Source organism: Malania oleifera, chromosome 2 (genome assembly GCF_029873635.1).
Source record: "Malania oleifera isolate guangnan ecotype guangnan chromosome 2, ASM2987363v1, whole genome shotgun sequence".
NCBI lineage: Eukaryota > Viridiplantae > Streptophyta > Magnoliopsida > Santalales > Ximeniaceae > Malania > Malania oleifera.
This window is the reverse complement of record NC_080418.1, coordinates 57,273,343-57,290,405: the sequence shown is the minus strand read 5'-3', so window position 1 is coordinate 57,290,405 and position 17,063 is coordinate 57,273,343. Positions and strand designations below refer to the sequence as shown.

The 17,063-nt window shown below is 32.7% G+C and overlaps 1 protein-coding gene across 1 annotated transcript in view; it reads left to right on the top strand.

The window, feature by feature from the left end:
• The first annotated feature begins 5,045 nt into the window (after positions 1–5,045).
• The window catches only part of LOC131147606 (multiprotein-bridging factor 1a), a 38,409-nt gene continuing 26,391 nt past the window's right edge, over positions 5,046–17,063 (top strand). Inside the window, exon 1 of the mRNA XM_058097106.1 lies at positions 5,046–5,335. Coding sequence (XP_057953089.1) covers positions 5,194–5,335 — 142 coding nt within the window. The 5' untranslated portion in view covers positions 5,046–5,193. The remainder of the gene's footprint in view (positions 5,336–17,063) is intronic.

The window sequence follows — 17,063 nt, the reverse complement described above, 5'->3', positions numbered from 1 at the left end:
TGATTCTTTATATTGAATTTTTAATGAATCTTTTGGTGGATGCGTTGAGGTTACATAATTATTGTCTAATAATTTCCACTTATTATTATGAATAACATTAACTTCTTGTTGCTTCTTTTTAACATAAGTAAAGAATAAAATATTTCTCTTAGTTCTTTGCATTTCTTCTAACCATCCTTCTTTTATTTTATCTCTCTCCTCTTCATTATAGTTTTCAAAGAAATCATCTCTATTCTTTATATTTAACTTATGTTTATAATCTGCTCGTAAGATATTCATCTGTGGTTCGAACTTTTCAGTTATTGTTAATAATTTTTTTCTTTGACCTTCTTCACTTAAGGCTTCCCTTTGTTCTTCATCTAAGACTTGAGACATGATTGGTGAAGTGACTTCTTCATAATAACCTTGCAGAACTTTCGGTTCAAAATCGACTCCTTTTAATCTATAATAATTATTTGGTCTTGTATAAACACTTGAAATACTTTTTCTTCCTAAGTCTTCTGGTATACTTGATTTTGAAGATTGTCCTATACTTATGCTTCTTGTTAATAGTGGTGATTGAAAGTTTATTTTAACATTTCCGGATTGATCTTGACTAATACATGTAGCAATTGCCTTTTTAATACTTTGAATTTTTTCATCCGTGTTTTCGTTAAGATTATTAAACTCCCATTCTTCCCCAATTTGAATCTCATGCCAAAGAAGTTTCTTTGGTTGAGATACTAACGAGGTTCTTTCATTATTAGCTTGTAATAAGAGTGTTTCACCTTTTGGACTTTGTTTGATTGCATTTGGGAAGACTGTTGAGGTTGTAACTTTGTAATAGACTCTATAAATCATTTCTAAATTTGACGATCTTGAATCCATGTTATAATTCTTTGTTTGAACATCTACTGTTAATAGCTTGTCTATTGAGTCATCATGAAGATTTGCCCTAATGTTTGGATAACATTCGAAGTAAATTGGACCTTTTGCAATGTTTGATTCTAACACTCCTAATAAGGAATCATCAAACTCATGATGTCTGACGTCTCTAAGTAAGACACAGACTGGTTTGTTAAGACCTGCTCTAGTTAATGGAAATAATCCTATCTCAACCATTCCAATATGAATTCTATCATACTTGAGTCTAAAGGTTTCTAAGTCTTCTAAACTCAAGAGTCTCTTATGTTGTCTGGCTTCATTCGTAACTAATGATACTGACTTGTTAACAATTTTGATTAAGTATTCTTCTTCTACTTCTAAGGCACCCTTTTGTTTAATGACTTGAGCTTCCGTTCTAGACATCTTCCAAATTTCTTTTGGATCTTGTTTTGGTAAATCCTTTCCATTTCAATTTGCTAATATTTTTTTCTATTTTTTCTAAGGATATTTGTATTTCTTTTTTATCTGATTTTTTGCTTGAAGATTCTCCTTGTTCTAATTTACCTTCTTTTAAAACTTTCCGGTTCTTCTGATATTTTGAACTAGCTTATCCATTATCTTTCTTAAATTTTTCTTATTGTTGCAGGTTATGTTTTCCTAATCGGGACCACCACCGGGACTACCCTAAACGCTCTCCTGGCTTGGCGGCTGACCATCGGATTTTCATTGGCTGACCAACGCTTAGTGAAATCAAAACATGCAATTTTTAGAAAAAGTTTTAAAAGTTGATGAATAAATCTGGCTCTGATACCAAAAACATTGAATTAAAACTTTCGATTTCAATTTGGCTAATCGAACCATGAATATCCCTACCTAAGGTCCTTGATTATTTGACCTCTTTAGACATTGGAGCTAAGGTACTCCCCAATTTAGTGTCGATGAAGTTGCCCCCTACTCTCCCCCTTTTTTTGGACTCCTTAAGGCCTCTATGATATTGTGTCAACCATACTTTTCTGATCTCATGGTGAGTGTCAACTTTTTGTCGCCAAAATTTCATTGAATTGATATGAAATCTCGATTTTTTTAAAAGTACGCAGAAAAAATCTTTAAGAGTTGAGGTGTACTATAAGGGATATAACCATTGCTTAGATTAAGAACTAAAGAAGTAATGGTGAAATATGACAATAGTTTATTACATCTCTTACCTTTTTCAAGAATTTTTTTTATAAGTCGAGATTTTAGGTTACATCATTTAATATCTTAGCGCATATTGGACTCCCTTACCCTAAATATTGTTTCATTTTGCTTAGCAATAGGAACATATGAAGCTATAAATGTTGAGGAAGCAATTACGATGAACTCATGTGCAAAAATGTTTATATGGTTGTTTATAAATTAAAGGGATGTTTAATAATTACAAATATAATTTAATGTGTGTTCATATTTTTCAATTAAGTACTATGTATTATTTTATTTTTTGGTTCATCTAATGCATATTAGGCATAGACTACACAATGAGAGGTAATCCACCACCCATTTCCCCTATCATACCATCTCACCTCTCACAAGCTTTGAACCTAAGACCTCTAGCATAGAAGTTCTATGTTTTTAACATTAGGATATCAATGTGTTGGATTGGTGTTAGGTCGTCAATGGATGGGGCTTAAATGGTTTTCAGTTTGGGTTGATACATTTTAATGGCGCATGTAAAATATAAACCCAAACCCACCCAATTAGGTAAATGAGTTATAAATGGGTACCCACCAATAAATATACACTATTTATTTTAAATTTTTATTTAATTCCTTAGAAAGTACATATTTATCATTTTTCTATTTAATTTTTGATAAATAGTAGCTTTCAAAAAATGAGCACTTGTTCTCATTATTTACTATTTTCTCTTTTATATTTTAAATAAATGAATTAGAATTTTTAGTTTTTTTTTTATAAAAAAATTACATCTATGGGTTAAAGCAAGTAACCTGTTAGGTACTCAAACCAAATTTACTAAATAAATGGGTTGGGTTGACCTAATTATAGACGGGTCTTAAACTTGAGTCCAATTTAAATGGGTAGATCATGAGCACCAATTGGGCATTGACCAGATTTGCCATCCCTAGATGGAATATGACAACAATGTAAATATGTGTTGTGTTCCTCACCTCCCCTAAGAATCCCTTTTGTAGACGATACCCTTAATGATATTCATTGATATTTGTCTTTAATTTCCAAGGATTACATAATAATAAAGGGTTATACCACTTTATTTCGTATCCTTTTGTTAGGAGTTACCTGCTTTATTTCTCCTACTTATTGTAGGCTACTTCTTAATATATATGTATGTATGAATGTATGTATGCATGTATGCATGCATGCATGTATTGGTGCCTTTGAGGCTGCCTTTACTTTCAAATATTATTTTATTCTCCATTAGTTGTCCTTCGTTCCTAAGTCTTGAAATTAATTTCTAACTTTCGAGTATTTTAAAATCATTTATCTCCTTTTGCATTAAATAAAGCAATTATTAGGCTAATAAAGAAGAATTTCAAACCATTACCAAGCCTAATGAGTCAGCTGAACGAGTGCATGGTGGTCGTCCCAGATAGGCTTTATTATGCAATTCAGAACTAATGTCTCATTAATTGTGGTCGAATAGTATTATCATTCAAATTGTTTGTAGCCAAACAATTTTATGAACAAATCTCTTTTTTTTTTTTTTTTTTTAAGACTAGTAAATTCTATTAGTAAACTTTATGAGCAAAACTCAACTATCATGTATGGGCAAAACTCATTTGTTGAATATGAGCAAAGCCCATTTGTCAAAATATGAGTAGAGCTCATATATAAATATATGAGCAAAATGTAACTATTATATATAAGCAGTGCTGATATGCCAAATATGAGCTGGGCTCAACTTTTTATTTTAAGTTGAAGCTCAATCTTTGGCTATTTTGGCAAGTAGACCCATTTGGTATATATTTGCATTCACATATCAATGAAAAACCTTGGGTTACCTAATGTGCATTTATCAATAACTTTTTATATTTTCTTCTAGATTTGACCATATTACCAAACTACCCAATTCGTTTAACATGTTAAAATGGAAAAATATTAATTATATGATTGACCCATTTAAAATACTAAATTTAGATAAAGAATCCACGCTGATTAAGCGATTCAAAGTACTAAGGAGAAATAATTACCGCCACCAATTGGAAGCTCACAACAAACATGCCTAAGGTTACGGTTGTTCAAAAATATTTGAAAAGCAATTTAAATTGAATCGAAATTTCATTTAACTATTTTGTTCAACTCAATTTTGGTTTACTTTCTTTACGATTTTTGGTTACTATTTTAGTTTCTGTTTTTAATGCTCATGAACTAATGGCCGCCTGAACTAAGTAGATAGATATATATCTATATACATATTTACAATATGCATTATTTGTATTTTATATTATTATATAACAATACATACAATATATCTTAAAGTTAGAGAAACGTATGCATTTCAAGTGATTGATCTATATAAATAAAGTGTAAATGCATAAAATAAATCAAAACCCAACCCATGTAAAAATATCTAATTTTTCTTTAAAAAAATGATTTGAGAACTAGCTCAAATCGGATAATCGAATTGGATCGCCAGTTAACTGTACTATTTGTTCACTGATGGGTTGGATTGATTTCAATTTACAAAAACATTGAATCAAAACCTTCGATTTCAATTTTGTTAATCGAACCGTGAATATCCTTACCTAAGGTCCTTGATTATTTGGCCTCTTTAGACATTGGAGTTAAGGTACTCCCCAATTTGGTGTCGATGAAGTTGCCCCCTACTCTCCCCTTTTTTTGGACTCCTTAAGACCTTTATGATATTGTGTCAACAATACTTTTCTGATCTCATGGTGAGTGTCAAAATTTCATTGAATTGATCCGAAATCTTGATTTTTTTAAAAGTAAGTAGAAAAAAACTTAAAAGAGTCCAGGTGTCCTGGAAGGATATAACCATTGCCTAGATTAAGAACTAAAGAAGTAATTGTGAAATATGATAATACTTTATTATGTCTCTTACCTTTTACGAGAAATTTTTTTATAGGTCGGGATTTTAGGTGACGTCATTTAATATCTTAGCGCAGGACTCCCTAAATATTATTTCATTTTCCACCAAATAAAAATGAATCCAAATTAAAAGGTACTAATGGCATCCAATGCTATGCTTACATTATATCTAAAATAAAGAAAAGACAAAGAAAAAGTTGTTTCTTTCTAATAAATTTGTATCAGCAGCATTTCGCTGGAATCGATACGCACGCGAGAGACGGAGAGATGGCAGGAATTGGACCGATAACGCAGGACTGGGAGCCAGTCGTGATCCGCAAGAAGCCTGCTACCGCCGCCGCCAGGAAAGACGAGAAAGCCGTCAACGCCGCCCGTCGCACCGGTGCCGACATCGAAACAGTCAGAAAATGTTTGCCCTCTTCTTGCTTCCTAAGATTCAGTTTTTTCTAGCTTTTTAACTGTTCATCAGGAAAATGTTAAATTTTACTGAGAAATTAGCAAATTTCTGAGAAATAGTACTGTTTTCTTGTACACAATGTAGGGTAAGCATTGTTCTACCTTTCATTTATCCCGAAACTAATTGGATGAACCCGAGCTTCCTTGTGTTATTCATTAAGATAATTGGTGTTTTTAAGACGTCTTCTATTTAATTTTCTTGCCGAACCAAACGGAGTTTCCCAGCACTTTTAGTTTTCATTCTTTTATACATATGCGTGTGTGTGTGTGTGTGTGTGTGTATAAATTCGTTCTGCTATTTTGGTTGAGATTCTAGTTAATTTAATACATTTATTGGATAGGAGAACTGGAATTGAAGACTTTGTAGTGCATGGAAACATCATATTTAATCGGATTAGGAACTCTTTTTATTTGGGATTTTTCTTGGGATTTTCTGTGGTCCAGTGTAGGGGAGAGGAGGGATCACTTGGTTAGTTGGGAGGTTCTAAAAAACGCTTGGGTCTTGATAATTTTCTGTTCAAAAACATAGTTATAGTGCGCAAATGGTTAAGAAAATTCCTCTCGGAGATTAAGTTCCTCTGGCATAAGGTGATTCAAAGTTAATTTAGTTTGCAGGAAAATGGATGGGATGCTAATTTCAGTTTCAGAGCTCCTCATAAGAGCCCATGGAGGTTCATTTAGCAAATTTATTTTTGTTTTTCATTTTATCATATGTAAAGTGGGAGATTGTTCTTGTATCTTTTTTTGAGAGGATCAGGTAGGAGATGTTGCTTTTTCTTTTCTTTTTCTAAGTCTTTTTTCCACTTCCTGTGGTGTATAATGCTCTTATTTCTTCTTTCATCATTGTATAACATGATTTTTTGTTTCCTAAGGTTGGAAATTTTCCATGAATCATAATGATTGGGAGGTGGATGAGTTTCCTTCTTTATTTAATCTGTTGGATGCCTTTATCCTTTCATTTAGAAGGGACTCTCGGGTGTGTTTTTTTGGATGCTTCTAGGAATTTTTCTTGTAAATCTTTCTTTGACCATCTAACATGGTCTTCTATGTTGCATGTTGAAAGTGCAAGGTGCACCAAACGCGCAAAGGGTACTTGGAGCTTCAATGCGAGGTGTACACATGTGCCTTACAAAGGCAAGGCACACATTTATTAAAATTGTGTACCCTTTTCTATATGATGGATTATTGATCTATAAACACATTTGCAGTAATATTTGAATTTTTAAAATACCAAGATATTCAATACAAGAACATAAATGCATAGAAATTATAACTACTAAGTACCAAATATCTGTAAATTATAGAATAATCAAGTTCATCAAGATTCTAGTCTCAAAAAGTAACTAATAAGCAGACATAAGAAATGTTCTTAATGTTCATGCTGTAAATTCCAAAATATTGCAGCAGAAATAAGCAGCTGCCAGCAGGAAACAAAAACCAAATAAACAGCAGACATCCAAGAAAAATAAGTGCGTCAAAATTCAGCAATTTTAGAAAAGGAAGGAGCGTATATTTCCAAAAAAACAAGGAAAAGAAAAAGGGAAAAAAAAAAGCATCACACTCAGGTCTCAGGCTGAGGTGCATAGCTTCTCTAAAGTCTGAGAGCAGGTGGTCACACTCGCACACTCACTCACTGGGCAGAAAAATAAAAGAGGTCAACCAGAAGGAGAAAGAATTTGATCTGAATGTCTGATTTGGTCAAGAATTGGAGAAGTTGAAAGTCGCAGTTTGTGAAGAACTATAGCTTTGAGTCTCTTTTTCGACCTAGCCTCGGTCTCTCTCTTTGTCTCTCTGGGCATTAATGGTGTTTTTCTATATTGTCGTGTTGAGTATTGATTAGTGCTATATGTGTGTCTCTACATATAGGGAGGAGCCGAGGAGGGCAAACTCAGAGGGAGCAGATAGGAAGAGAAGGGTACCAGGAGATGAGGCAGAAGGGTGGGCTGTCCACCCTGGATGCTTCCAGAGGGGAATGTGCTGTTGAAGAGGGCATTGAGATTGACGAGTCCAAGTACAAGACCCAAAGCTAGGTAGCCTAGATCGCCTCTTCCTCTCCTTCTTCCTTGCTTCGATCTGTTTGTCATGTCTCGTGTAGGGTGCTTGGTCAGAAATGTAGTGTAGCTTGGAAATTAGTACTGAGTATATATGGAATTTATTTTTCTTAAATCAAATCTCATTTAAGTTGCCCTACCACGTATCGCAAGTCTCCTTATATATTAGCCTGGCTAATTGCTAATATGTTATGAAAACAACTTTCTCAATAATATATGAATGGAGGGAAATCTTTATAAACCCTCTATGGAATATTGGGAGTGAATCTTGAGAAATCCCTTGAAAATTTGATTATTAAGATCCCATTTGTAACATTTTAAAAAACAAGTATTTATTATAAAAAGATATTTAAATTAAGTACTTGTGTAGGTAAGTAGTATTTGATTTACACTTCAATAAGTACTTATTTCAAAAATTACTTTTTCAAACTACCCTTTTTTAAAGGAAAACAAGTATTTTCTAAAAAAGTATTCTTCTAAAAAAAAGTGCTTATTTGAAAAAGTACATAATAAGCAATATCATACTACTTTTAAATAAGTATTAACTTTTTAGATAAGGACATTTTCCACTGAAGTACTTTTGTATAAGTTGTTCCAAATGATTTATGTGACTTGTGTTTTATTTACCTATTTATTGTCAAATTCTCAATACCTAAACCCAACTATTAAAACCCAGACTTTCAACCTAGCGCTGGCACGTGGTGTTAGTTTTTTTTTTTTATCATCTATCTTTTACATTCTACTATTTTTTGAAACATTCTTTTTTGGCATATGTGGGGTCCACACGGGCCCCATAATTTTTTTAACCTTCTTATGTCTTTTCCCCTCCCTTTCTCAGTAGGGCCCTATGCAGGTTCCACTAAATTTTTAATAGTTTTTTAATTTATCTTTTAAACTATTTCCTTTTTCTTTGGTCACACGGGCTCCACTAAATTCTTCTTGAAAAGTAAGGTGTACTCCCAAGAGGGGGGGTGAATTGGGATTTAAAAAATTTCTTTACAAATTCTTTTTAATAAGTTCCTTTAGTTGGTTTTGAATCCCAGCTTTTCTTTTCAACTACCACACACAAACACAATGATTTAAGAAATCCTTTGAACTTTAACCAATCTCAATTAGACAAGTATAATTTATTTGCAATGACCAAAAACTCAATCCAATCAATAAGATAAGCTTGGCTTCACAATAAAATAGAAATTTCAACAAGCCTTCAAAATTCAGATTTTTATATCAAACAAGTTACTTGCGTTTAGATTTGTTAATGTACTTTGATATTTATCAACGTACTTCCTTTAATCAAGATTTTCGCAATCAACGTACTTTCTTTAATCAAGGTTTCCGCAATTATCAAAGTGAAATTAATTTACAGCAATTAACTAAGCATCCACGCAATTTATAAATGCAGAAAATTAAAGAGAGTAGGGTAAGGAGAGTGACACCGTATTTTTACAAGGTTCGGTCCAAGACCTACGTCCTTGCCCCAAGCAAACCGCTTTGAGGATTTTCCTTTTCGACTTTTTTATTAGGCCAAAGTTACGACCTCTCTAACAAGAATCCCCTCTCATTAGTACAACGATCCAATCCTTGAATCGTCAACAAATCTCCCTAGCAAGAATCCCCTCTCGCTAGTCCAACGATTCAACAACCTAAACCGTCAAAAACAACAAGATACAATTTGTGAAAAATGATCAAAAGAGCTGATTGGTACAATTGAATGCACAACAAAAAATGCTTCAATTAAATATCAATATAGAAAGAATTGAAGTTCAGAAATTTATCACCGGGTTCTCTTTTAGATTTGAATTTCTTAGTAAGTGAGCAAAGAACCGTGTGATTTAATCAGTAAGGATTTCAGTAGAGTGTATGCAGTGAGAGTTTGAAGAGTATGAACAATATAGCTTGAATGCTGTTTGCAATTGATTAGTGTGTAAAATCCTTTGGTTTCCCATGTATTTATAGATGAAAAAAGCTTCTATTTCGTGTTCTCCAAGTTGCTTTGAGTATTTCCCAAGTTTTCATAAAGTTTGGGGTCCAAAAAATTAAATTTGGAAACTTTTCTTCACTGTTTAAATTTGACCGTTACGAAGTACAGTGCACTATCAGGGTCAGTCGCCTGTGCTTTTAAAAACCAGGGAAATTTTAAGGTCAGAATGGGGTTAGTCGCCTGTACTCATGGGGTCAGTCGACTGTGCTTATTCTGTTTGCACAATTTATTTCAGCATAAAAGTACAGTTGCCTGTCCAAACCAGGTCAGTCGCCTGTACGTACTATGTACCATAACATATGCTTCTTCAAATTCGTTTCCAAAAACTTTTGTTAACTTTTATGCTTGTCATATTGTTTTGAGACTTTTGAAAGTATTTTCCGGGGTTTTCAAAATTTGGTCTCTAAGTCAATAATGAAACCTAAGAGCTTCAATGCATCCATATCAACATTAGATGAAGTACTTACATAAGACTCTTTAAACTTAAACGTTCTAAGCACTAAGTCTTCATGCTTGTCTTTCTTGAGTTCATCTTGTCTTCAAGCTTTCAATATGCTTTAAGCTTCATCAGATTTTTCTATCTTTGAGTCCATGCTTTAAGTATATTTAAGCTTTCATTTGACCACTTGTCTTAGGAGTATAATCTTTCAACAAAGCTTGTGTGCACTTTATCTTGAACTTATATGCTTGATTCCTGAAACATCATCACTTAACCAAAAATGTTAAGTGCCCTTGATTTGTTATCATCAAAATAAGATTTGTAAGCCATGTTAGGCCAACAATCTCCCCCTTTTTGATGATGACATATAAGGACAAAAATTGAGTGAACCTTAATGAGGCTCCCTCTTACAATGAACATACTTTTAACAATATTTGGAAAGTAACACAATCATTCATATGATGGTATATCAGAGAGAGTATCAGATTCAGTTTTAGATTCCCCATGTAAGTTCATTTGTCAATATCTATGGTCAAACGACAATATATGTCTCAGCTGTGCCATATTTCAGTTTTAAATTTTTATGTCTTAGGTTTGTCTCTATTTTGCTCAAAATGTTCTCCCTCTTTTTGACATCAATCAAGAAGAGATAAAAGCAATAAGCGCAAACATACTAAGACAAAGATTAGAATGAAGCATAAAAACAGAGAATACCATTTATCATATGACAATCAATAAGTCCAAACATAACATGTTTCAAAGAGAAACAATAAGAGCAATAAGCAAAAATAAGTCACAAAGCTGTTTTTTAATACAAATTCAGAATAATCAAAGAACAAATAGATCTAAGCGTCTCCAGTATCATCATTAGACTCATCTTCATCTCCTTCTTCTTCATCTCCTTCTTCACTTCCATCTGACTTAGCTTCCATTGGAGCCTTTCCACGTGAAGAGGAAGTGCTAGTTATATGTTGTTCTATCCGGCCAAGTCTCTGGTCAAGACAAGTATAATGCGTCTGAAGAGTGCTGTAGTTAGCACGCATTTATGTACTAAAATCCATGAACTGCTAATGATTAGACATAAACCATGAAGGTGCATCAAGCAGAGGTGCTGGTTGCTGATCATGAGGTGGAGCTGGTTTATCTGCTTGTCTTGGTCGTCTTCCGCCCTTTTGAAACCATCCTTGCTTGTGTTTTTCATATCCCATTTGTCTAAGAGTTGTGGAGGAGAAAAAGATCATATCGAGTACGTTTGATAAACAATTTAGTGGGAGAGGTGACATCGAGACAAGCAAAGAGAAGTTTAAGAACTCCACCAAAAGGCAGAGTTATATGACGAGCTTCTAATCTTGAGAGCATCCTTTTAAGAATTAAACTTGAAAAAATCAAGCTTCTTTTCTTTCAACAAGTACCACATAACAAAGCAATCCAAATACGTTATATGGTCATGAGAACCAGTGTGAGGCAAAAGATTATACGTGATAATCTTTTGAAGAATCTGTGCCTGGAGGTTCAATTGCTTGTATAGTGGAGGATTTCCAAAATAAATTGCAGCTTCAGTCATAATAAGTGGCAGAAATTCTTCGGGAGTAAACCCTTGTTCCATAAACCATGATTGTCCAAAATTAGGACACTCAAATTCTCCTCGGCGAATGCGGAAAATAGGAGCCAAGGTTTCTGGAGTAAGGACAATGGATTTCCCCATCACTTTGGTAGAACTTACCGATTGGCCTTGAACTAAATTGGCGTAAAAGATTTTAACCAAGTTTGGATAAACACCCTTAGCTTGATAAGTAACAAATTGCTTCCATACAATGGTCTCAAACATCAGTAATATGGTAGGAAATTCAGTGTTGAAGAAGGTGGTATCCAGAATCTTACCAATGATAGGTTCCATAGTTTGAAGGTGATTGCGATACCGTTGCTTGGCGTGAGGAGCAACAAGCTACTTCTCAATGTTGTCGTCATCTTTTCCTGAGGTAGTCGATGTGCAGTGTTTTTCATTCGTGGCATTTTGATTTTAGAAGAAATAAACGGTGAAAAACCCTAGAAATCGTGAGGGAAGGATGTGGGAATATGATATTCTTGATTTAATCGATGAATATTGAGTGTACAGACACTAGAGATCGAAGAAAAGTGAGTACGCGTGAGTGAATTTTGTTTTGTCCCTTGTCATGTGTCTTGAACATCCGCTGTCCAAGTACCACTTGTCCTTTGATGGATTGGTTCTAAAGCACACCTACAAGAATAATTCAAGGTGTTACTTTTGGTACCCAAACCTTCTTAATTCTTTTTAAGTCATGTTTATTTTTAGTGTTGATTTTCTATTCATTCTTGATTTTGACATATTTCGTTTTAAGTAGACATTCAAATTTTATATGCCCCTTTTTCTTACATAAGAAACATGTAGTGTGTTCATAGGCATTTGTAGAAGATGTGCTTGCATAGTGTTTTGATTCTTTTACGAAGTATCCCATGTATAAGTTCCTTTTCTTTTTGCTTTCAATTCCATTGAATCCAATTCCTTCTTTATCACAAGTCATCTTTTGATGTCCAACCAATTTTTCAAAATTTTCTTTTCCTCTAGTAAAATTGTAGATGATTTTTTCTTTATCCTCAACTTTATTTTTAAGGTTACTATTTTCTAAGTCCTTACTTTCACCATTCACTTGTAATTTTACTAAATCTTGAGACATCTCATTTATTTTCTTAATAGGATCATCAATATGTGTCTTTTTCTTTTTCAGCAGATATTGAGGTTTCTAGTTGGTTTTTTAGCTTTTCATTTTGTTCTTTCGAGGCAGTTTCTTTTAGTTACTTTTATGAACCTATTATGTTAGGCAAATAGTTCAGCTTGAATTTCTTTATATGAAGGCATGCTGTCACACGAATCACTACAAGATTCATCACTAGATCCTTCAGATGAACTATTGTAGGAGTTTACCTCAGCTTCTCTCGTCATGAAGCAGATGTTTGCCACTTCTTGATCACTCGATTCATCCTCTGATTCACTTGAGCTTGTATCATTCCATGTAGCTTTCATTGCCTTCTTATTCTTCATCTTCTTGTCTTTCTTTAGCAGTGGACAATCTGGTTTAATATGCCCAACTTTCTTACAATTATAACCAGTAGGGGATTCATTTTTAGTTTCCTTTTTACTTGTTTCCCCTTTGTCAGATTTAGAATCTTTAGACTTTTGAGGGAACTTCTTATTCTTTTTTAGAAACTTTCCAAGTCTTTTAGTGATGAAGGCTATATCATCATCATTCAATTCATTGTCGTCTTCATTTTTACTAGAGCTTTCTTTAGCAGCTTTAAGGGCTATTGATTTCTTGTTCTTGTTATTTTTAGAATTTCTTTCGTTTATAGCCATCTCATATGTGAGGAGCGAGCATATCAATTCATCTAGGGAAGTATTTTTCAAGTTTCTTCCTTCTGTTATAACAGTGGCCTTAGGTTCCCATATTGGAGGAATTCCTCTAAGGATTTTTCGAATCATCTCATAGGTTGAGTAATTTTTCCCTAAAGCATTGAGGGAGTTTATTATATGGGTGAACCTAGTGTACATACTAGTAATAGTTACATTTGGATTCATCCTAAAGGCCTCATACTCGCTTGTGAGCATGTCAATTCTACTATCTCTAACATTAATCGTTTCTTCATAGGTTACCTCTAATTTATCCCATATTTCTTTGGCTTATTTACATGACATGACCCTATTGAATTCATTTACATCAAGAGTACAATATAATGTATTCATAGCACTTGAATTTACTTGCAACATCTTATGGTCATTGGCGGTCATCTCTTTTTCCCCTTTAGGTATTTCTTTACCATCCACAATTTTAGAGGGGATAAGGTCACCTTGTGTGACAACTTTCCATGCTTTCCAATGCATAGTTTGTAACTAAATTCTCATTCTTTGTTTCCAAACGGTGTAGTTTACACCGCAGAAAATAGGTGGTCTAGATGAGGATTGACCTTCAGCAAAGGGAGATACACCTAGGTGTGCCATAAAGATCTTTATATAGCTTCTAATTTGAAATTTGCTATAATTTCGCTCTGATACCAATTGAAAAGTAAGATGTACTCTCAAGAGGGGGGTGAATTGGGATTTAAAAAATTTCTTTACAAATTCTTTTTAATAAGTTCCTTTAGTTGGTTTTGAATCCCAGTTTTTATTTTCAGCTATCACACACAAACACAATGATTTAAGAAATCCTTTGAACTTTAACCAATCTCAATTACACAAGAATAATTTATTTGCGATGACCAAAAACTCAATCCAATCAATAAGATAAGCTTGACTTCACAATAAAATACAAATTTCAACAAGGCTTCAAAATTCATATATCTATATCAAACAAGTTACTTGCGTTTAGATCTGTTAATGTACTTTGATATTTATCAACATACTTCCTTTAATCAAAATTTCCGCAATCAACGTACTTTCTTTAATCAAGGCTTCCGCAATTATCAAAGTCAAATTAATTTCTAGCAATTAACTAAGCATCCATGCAATTTATAAATGTAGGAAATTAAAGAGAGTAGGGTAAGGAGAGTGACACCGTATTTTTACAAGGTTCGGTCCAAGACCTATGTCCTTGCCCCATGCAAACCGCTGTGAGAATTTTCCTTTCTGACTTTTTTATTAGGCCAAAGTTACGTCCTCTTTAACAAGAATCCCCTCTCGTTAGTACAACGATCCAATCCTTGAACCGTGAACAAATCTCCCTAGCAAGAATCCCCTCTCGCTAGTCCAACAATTCAACAACCTGAACCGTAAAAAACAATAAGATACAATTTGTGTACAATGACACTATCAAAAGAGTTGATTAGTACAATTGAATGCACAACAGAAAATACTTCAACTAAATATCAATATAGAAAGAATTGAAGCTTAGAAATTTATCACCGGGTTCTCTTTTAGATTTGAATTTCTCAATAAGTGAGCAAAGAACCGTGTGATTTGATCAGCAAGGATTTCAGCAAAAAAACTTCAGCAGAGTGTATGCAGTGAGAGTTTGAAGAGTATGAACAATATAGCTTGAATGCTGTTTGCAATTGATTGGTGTGTGAAGTCCTTTGGTTTCCCATGTATTTATAGATGAAAAAAGCTTCTATTTCGTTTTCCCCAAGTTGCTTTGAGTATTTCCCAAGTTTTCATAAAGTTTGGGGTCCAAGAAATTAAATTTGGAAACTTTTCTTCGCTATTTAAATTTGACCATTACGAAGTACAGTCGACTGTACTATCGAGGTTAGTCGCCCATGCTTTTAAAAACCAGTGAAATTTCAAGGTCAGAATGGGGTCAGTCGCTTGTACTCATGGGGTTAGTCGACTGTGCCTATTCTGTTTGCACAATTTATTTTAGCATAAAAGTACAGTCGCCTATCCAAACCATGTCAGTCGCCTGTACGTACCACAACATATGCTTTTTCAAATTCGTTTTCAAAAACTTTTGTTAACTTTTATACTTGTCATATTGTTTTGAGACTTTTGAAAATATTTTTCAGGGTTTTCAAAATTTGCCTCTAAGTCAATAATGAAACCTAAGAGCTTCAATGCATCCATATCAACATTAAATGAAGTACTTACATAAGACTCTTTAAAACTTAAACGTTCTAAGTACTAAGTCTTCATACTCGTCTTTCTTGAGTCCATCTTGTCTTCAAGCTTTCAATATGCTTTAAGCTTCATCAGATTTTTCTTTCTTTGAGTCCATGCTTTAAGTATACTTCAAGCTTTCATTTGACCACTTGTCTTAGGAGTATAATCTTTCAACAAAGCTTGTGAGCATTTGATCTTGAACTTATATGCTTGATTCCTGAAACATCATCACTTAACCAAAAATGTTAAGTTCCCTTGATTTGTTATCATCAAATAAGATTTGTAAGCCTTATTAGGCCAACACCTCTCTCTATATTATTTTCATTAATTTTTTTTTTTAAATTTTAGAATTTTTTTTTTATTAGACAAAATTTCAACATTCCAACATTAATGAATTTCACTAAATAACTTTTTGAAAAATAATCCCAACTCAACAACTTTTCATTTCTTTCTTTTTCAATATTTTTATATTATAAAATTAATTCAAATTATTAGTTTCTACTTTCTTCATTATTTGTGTATATTTACATCTACTAAAAGTATAGAATTATTTTTAATTTATATTGTTCGAAAATATAAAAGTATATATATATCGTATTACATTTCTGTTTACATACATTATATACATTAAAATTAGCATAAATGATTGGAAATATTTCTTAAATATTCAATATAATATGTACTGTCAAGGTCTTAAATTTCGATTTCGACTCAAATTTCGAAACTCCAAAAGTACGGAAATTTTGACGGAAATTTCGATTTTGATGTCAATTTCAATTTCAATTTGAAAAAATAATGGAAATCAGTAGTAAAACATGGAACTCTTTTATGACTCTTTAGGAATGATTAATAGACATAATAATGTAAGTTTTAGGACTAATATATATTACGAGTAAATACATCTATTCTGTGTATGAGGTGGAGAAGTTGTAATATAATATGTGCATCAAATATATTTGTAAGATAATATACATTAAACATATTTATAGAATCAGTTAATAAAAATGAAATTCATAAAGTATTTAAATATTATTTATTATACAAATAATGATAATTTGTAAATGAATGGGTAAATAAAATGTTGTAATTTTATTTTTTCATATAATTTCAAAAAAAATTGTAATAATAATCTGTTTTGATAAAAATAAATAAAATAAATAAAAAGAGAAATCTCATTTCACTCCTAAATCCCTCATTTGAATTTTGAGGAAAATTCATTGCATGGTTCAAATTTCGACAAGTTTTGCTAAAATTTTGAGATTTTGATAAATTTCGGATGATTTATTGAGATTTCGACGGAAATTATGCAAGACGGAAATTGACTGCCATTTTGGTTTCGAGGGTGACGAAAATCGTAAATTTCGATAGAAATTTTGCTAATTTCGTGGAAATTTAAGATCTTGTGTACAGTACAATACAATTTTTCTGCACTAAAATTATAGAATTAATTTTAATTAATATTATTCAAAATTTAGAAATATGTATACCATGTTACATTTCTATTTACATATATTATATACATTAAAATTAGAATAAGTGATTGTTTTCTCATTTACTTTCCACCAAAAAGTTCTAATATTAATGAATTACAATTATATATAA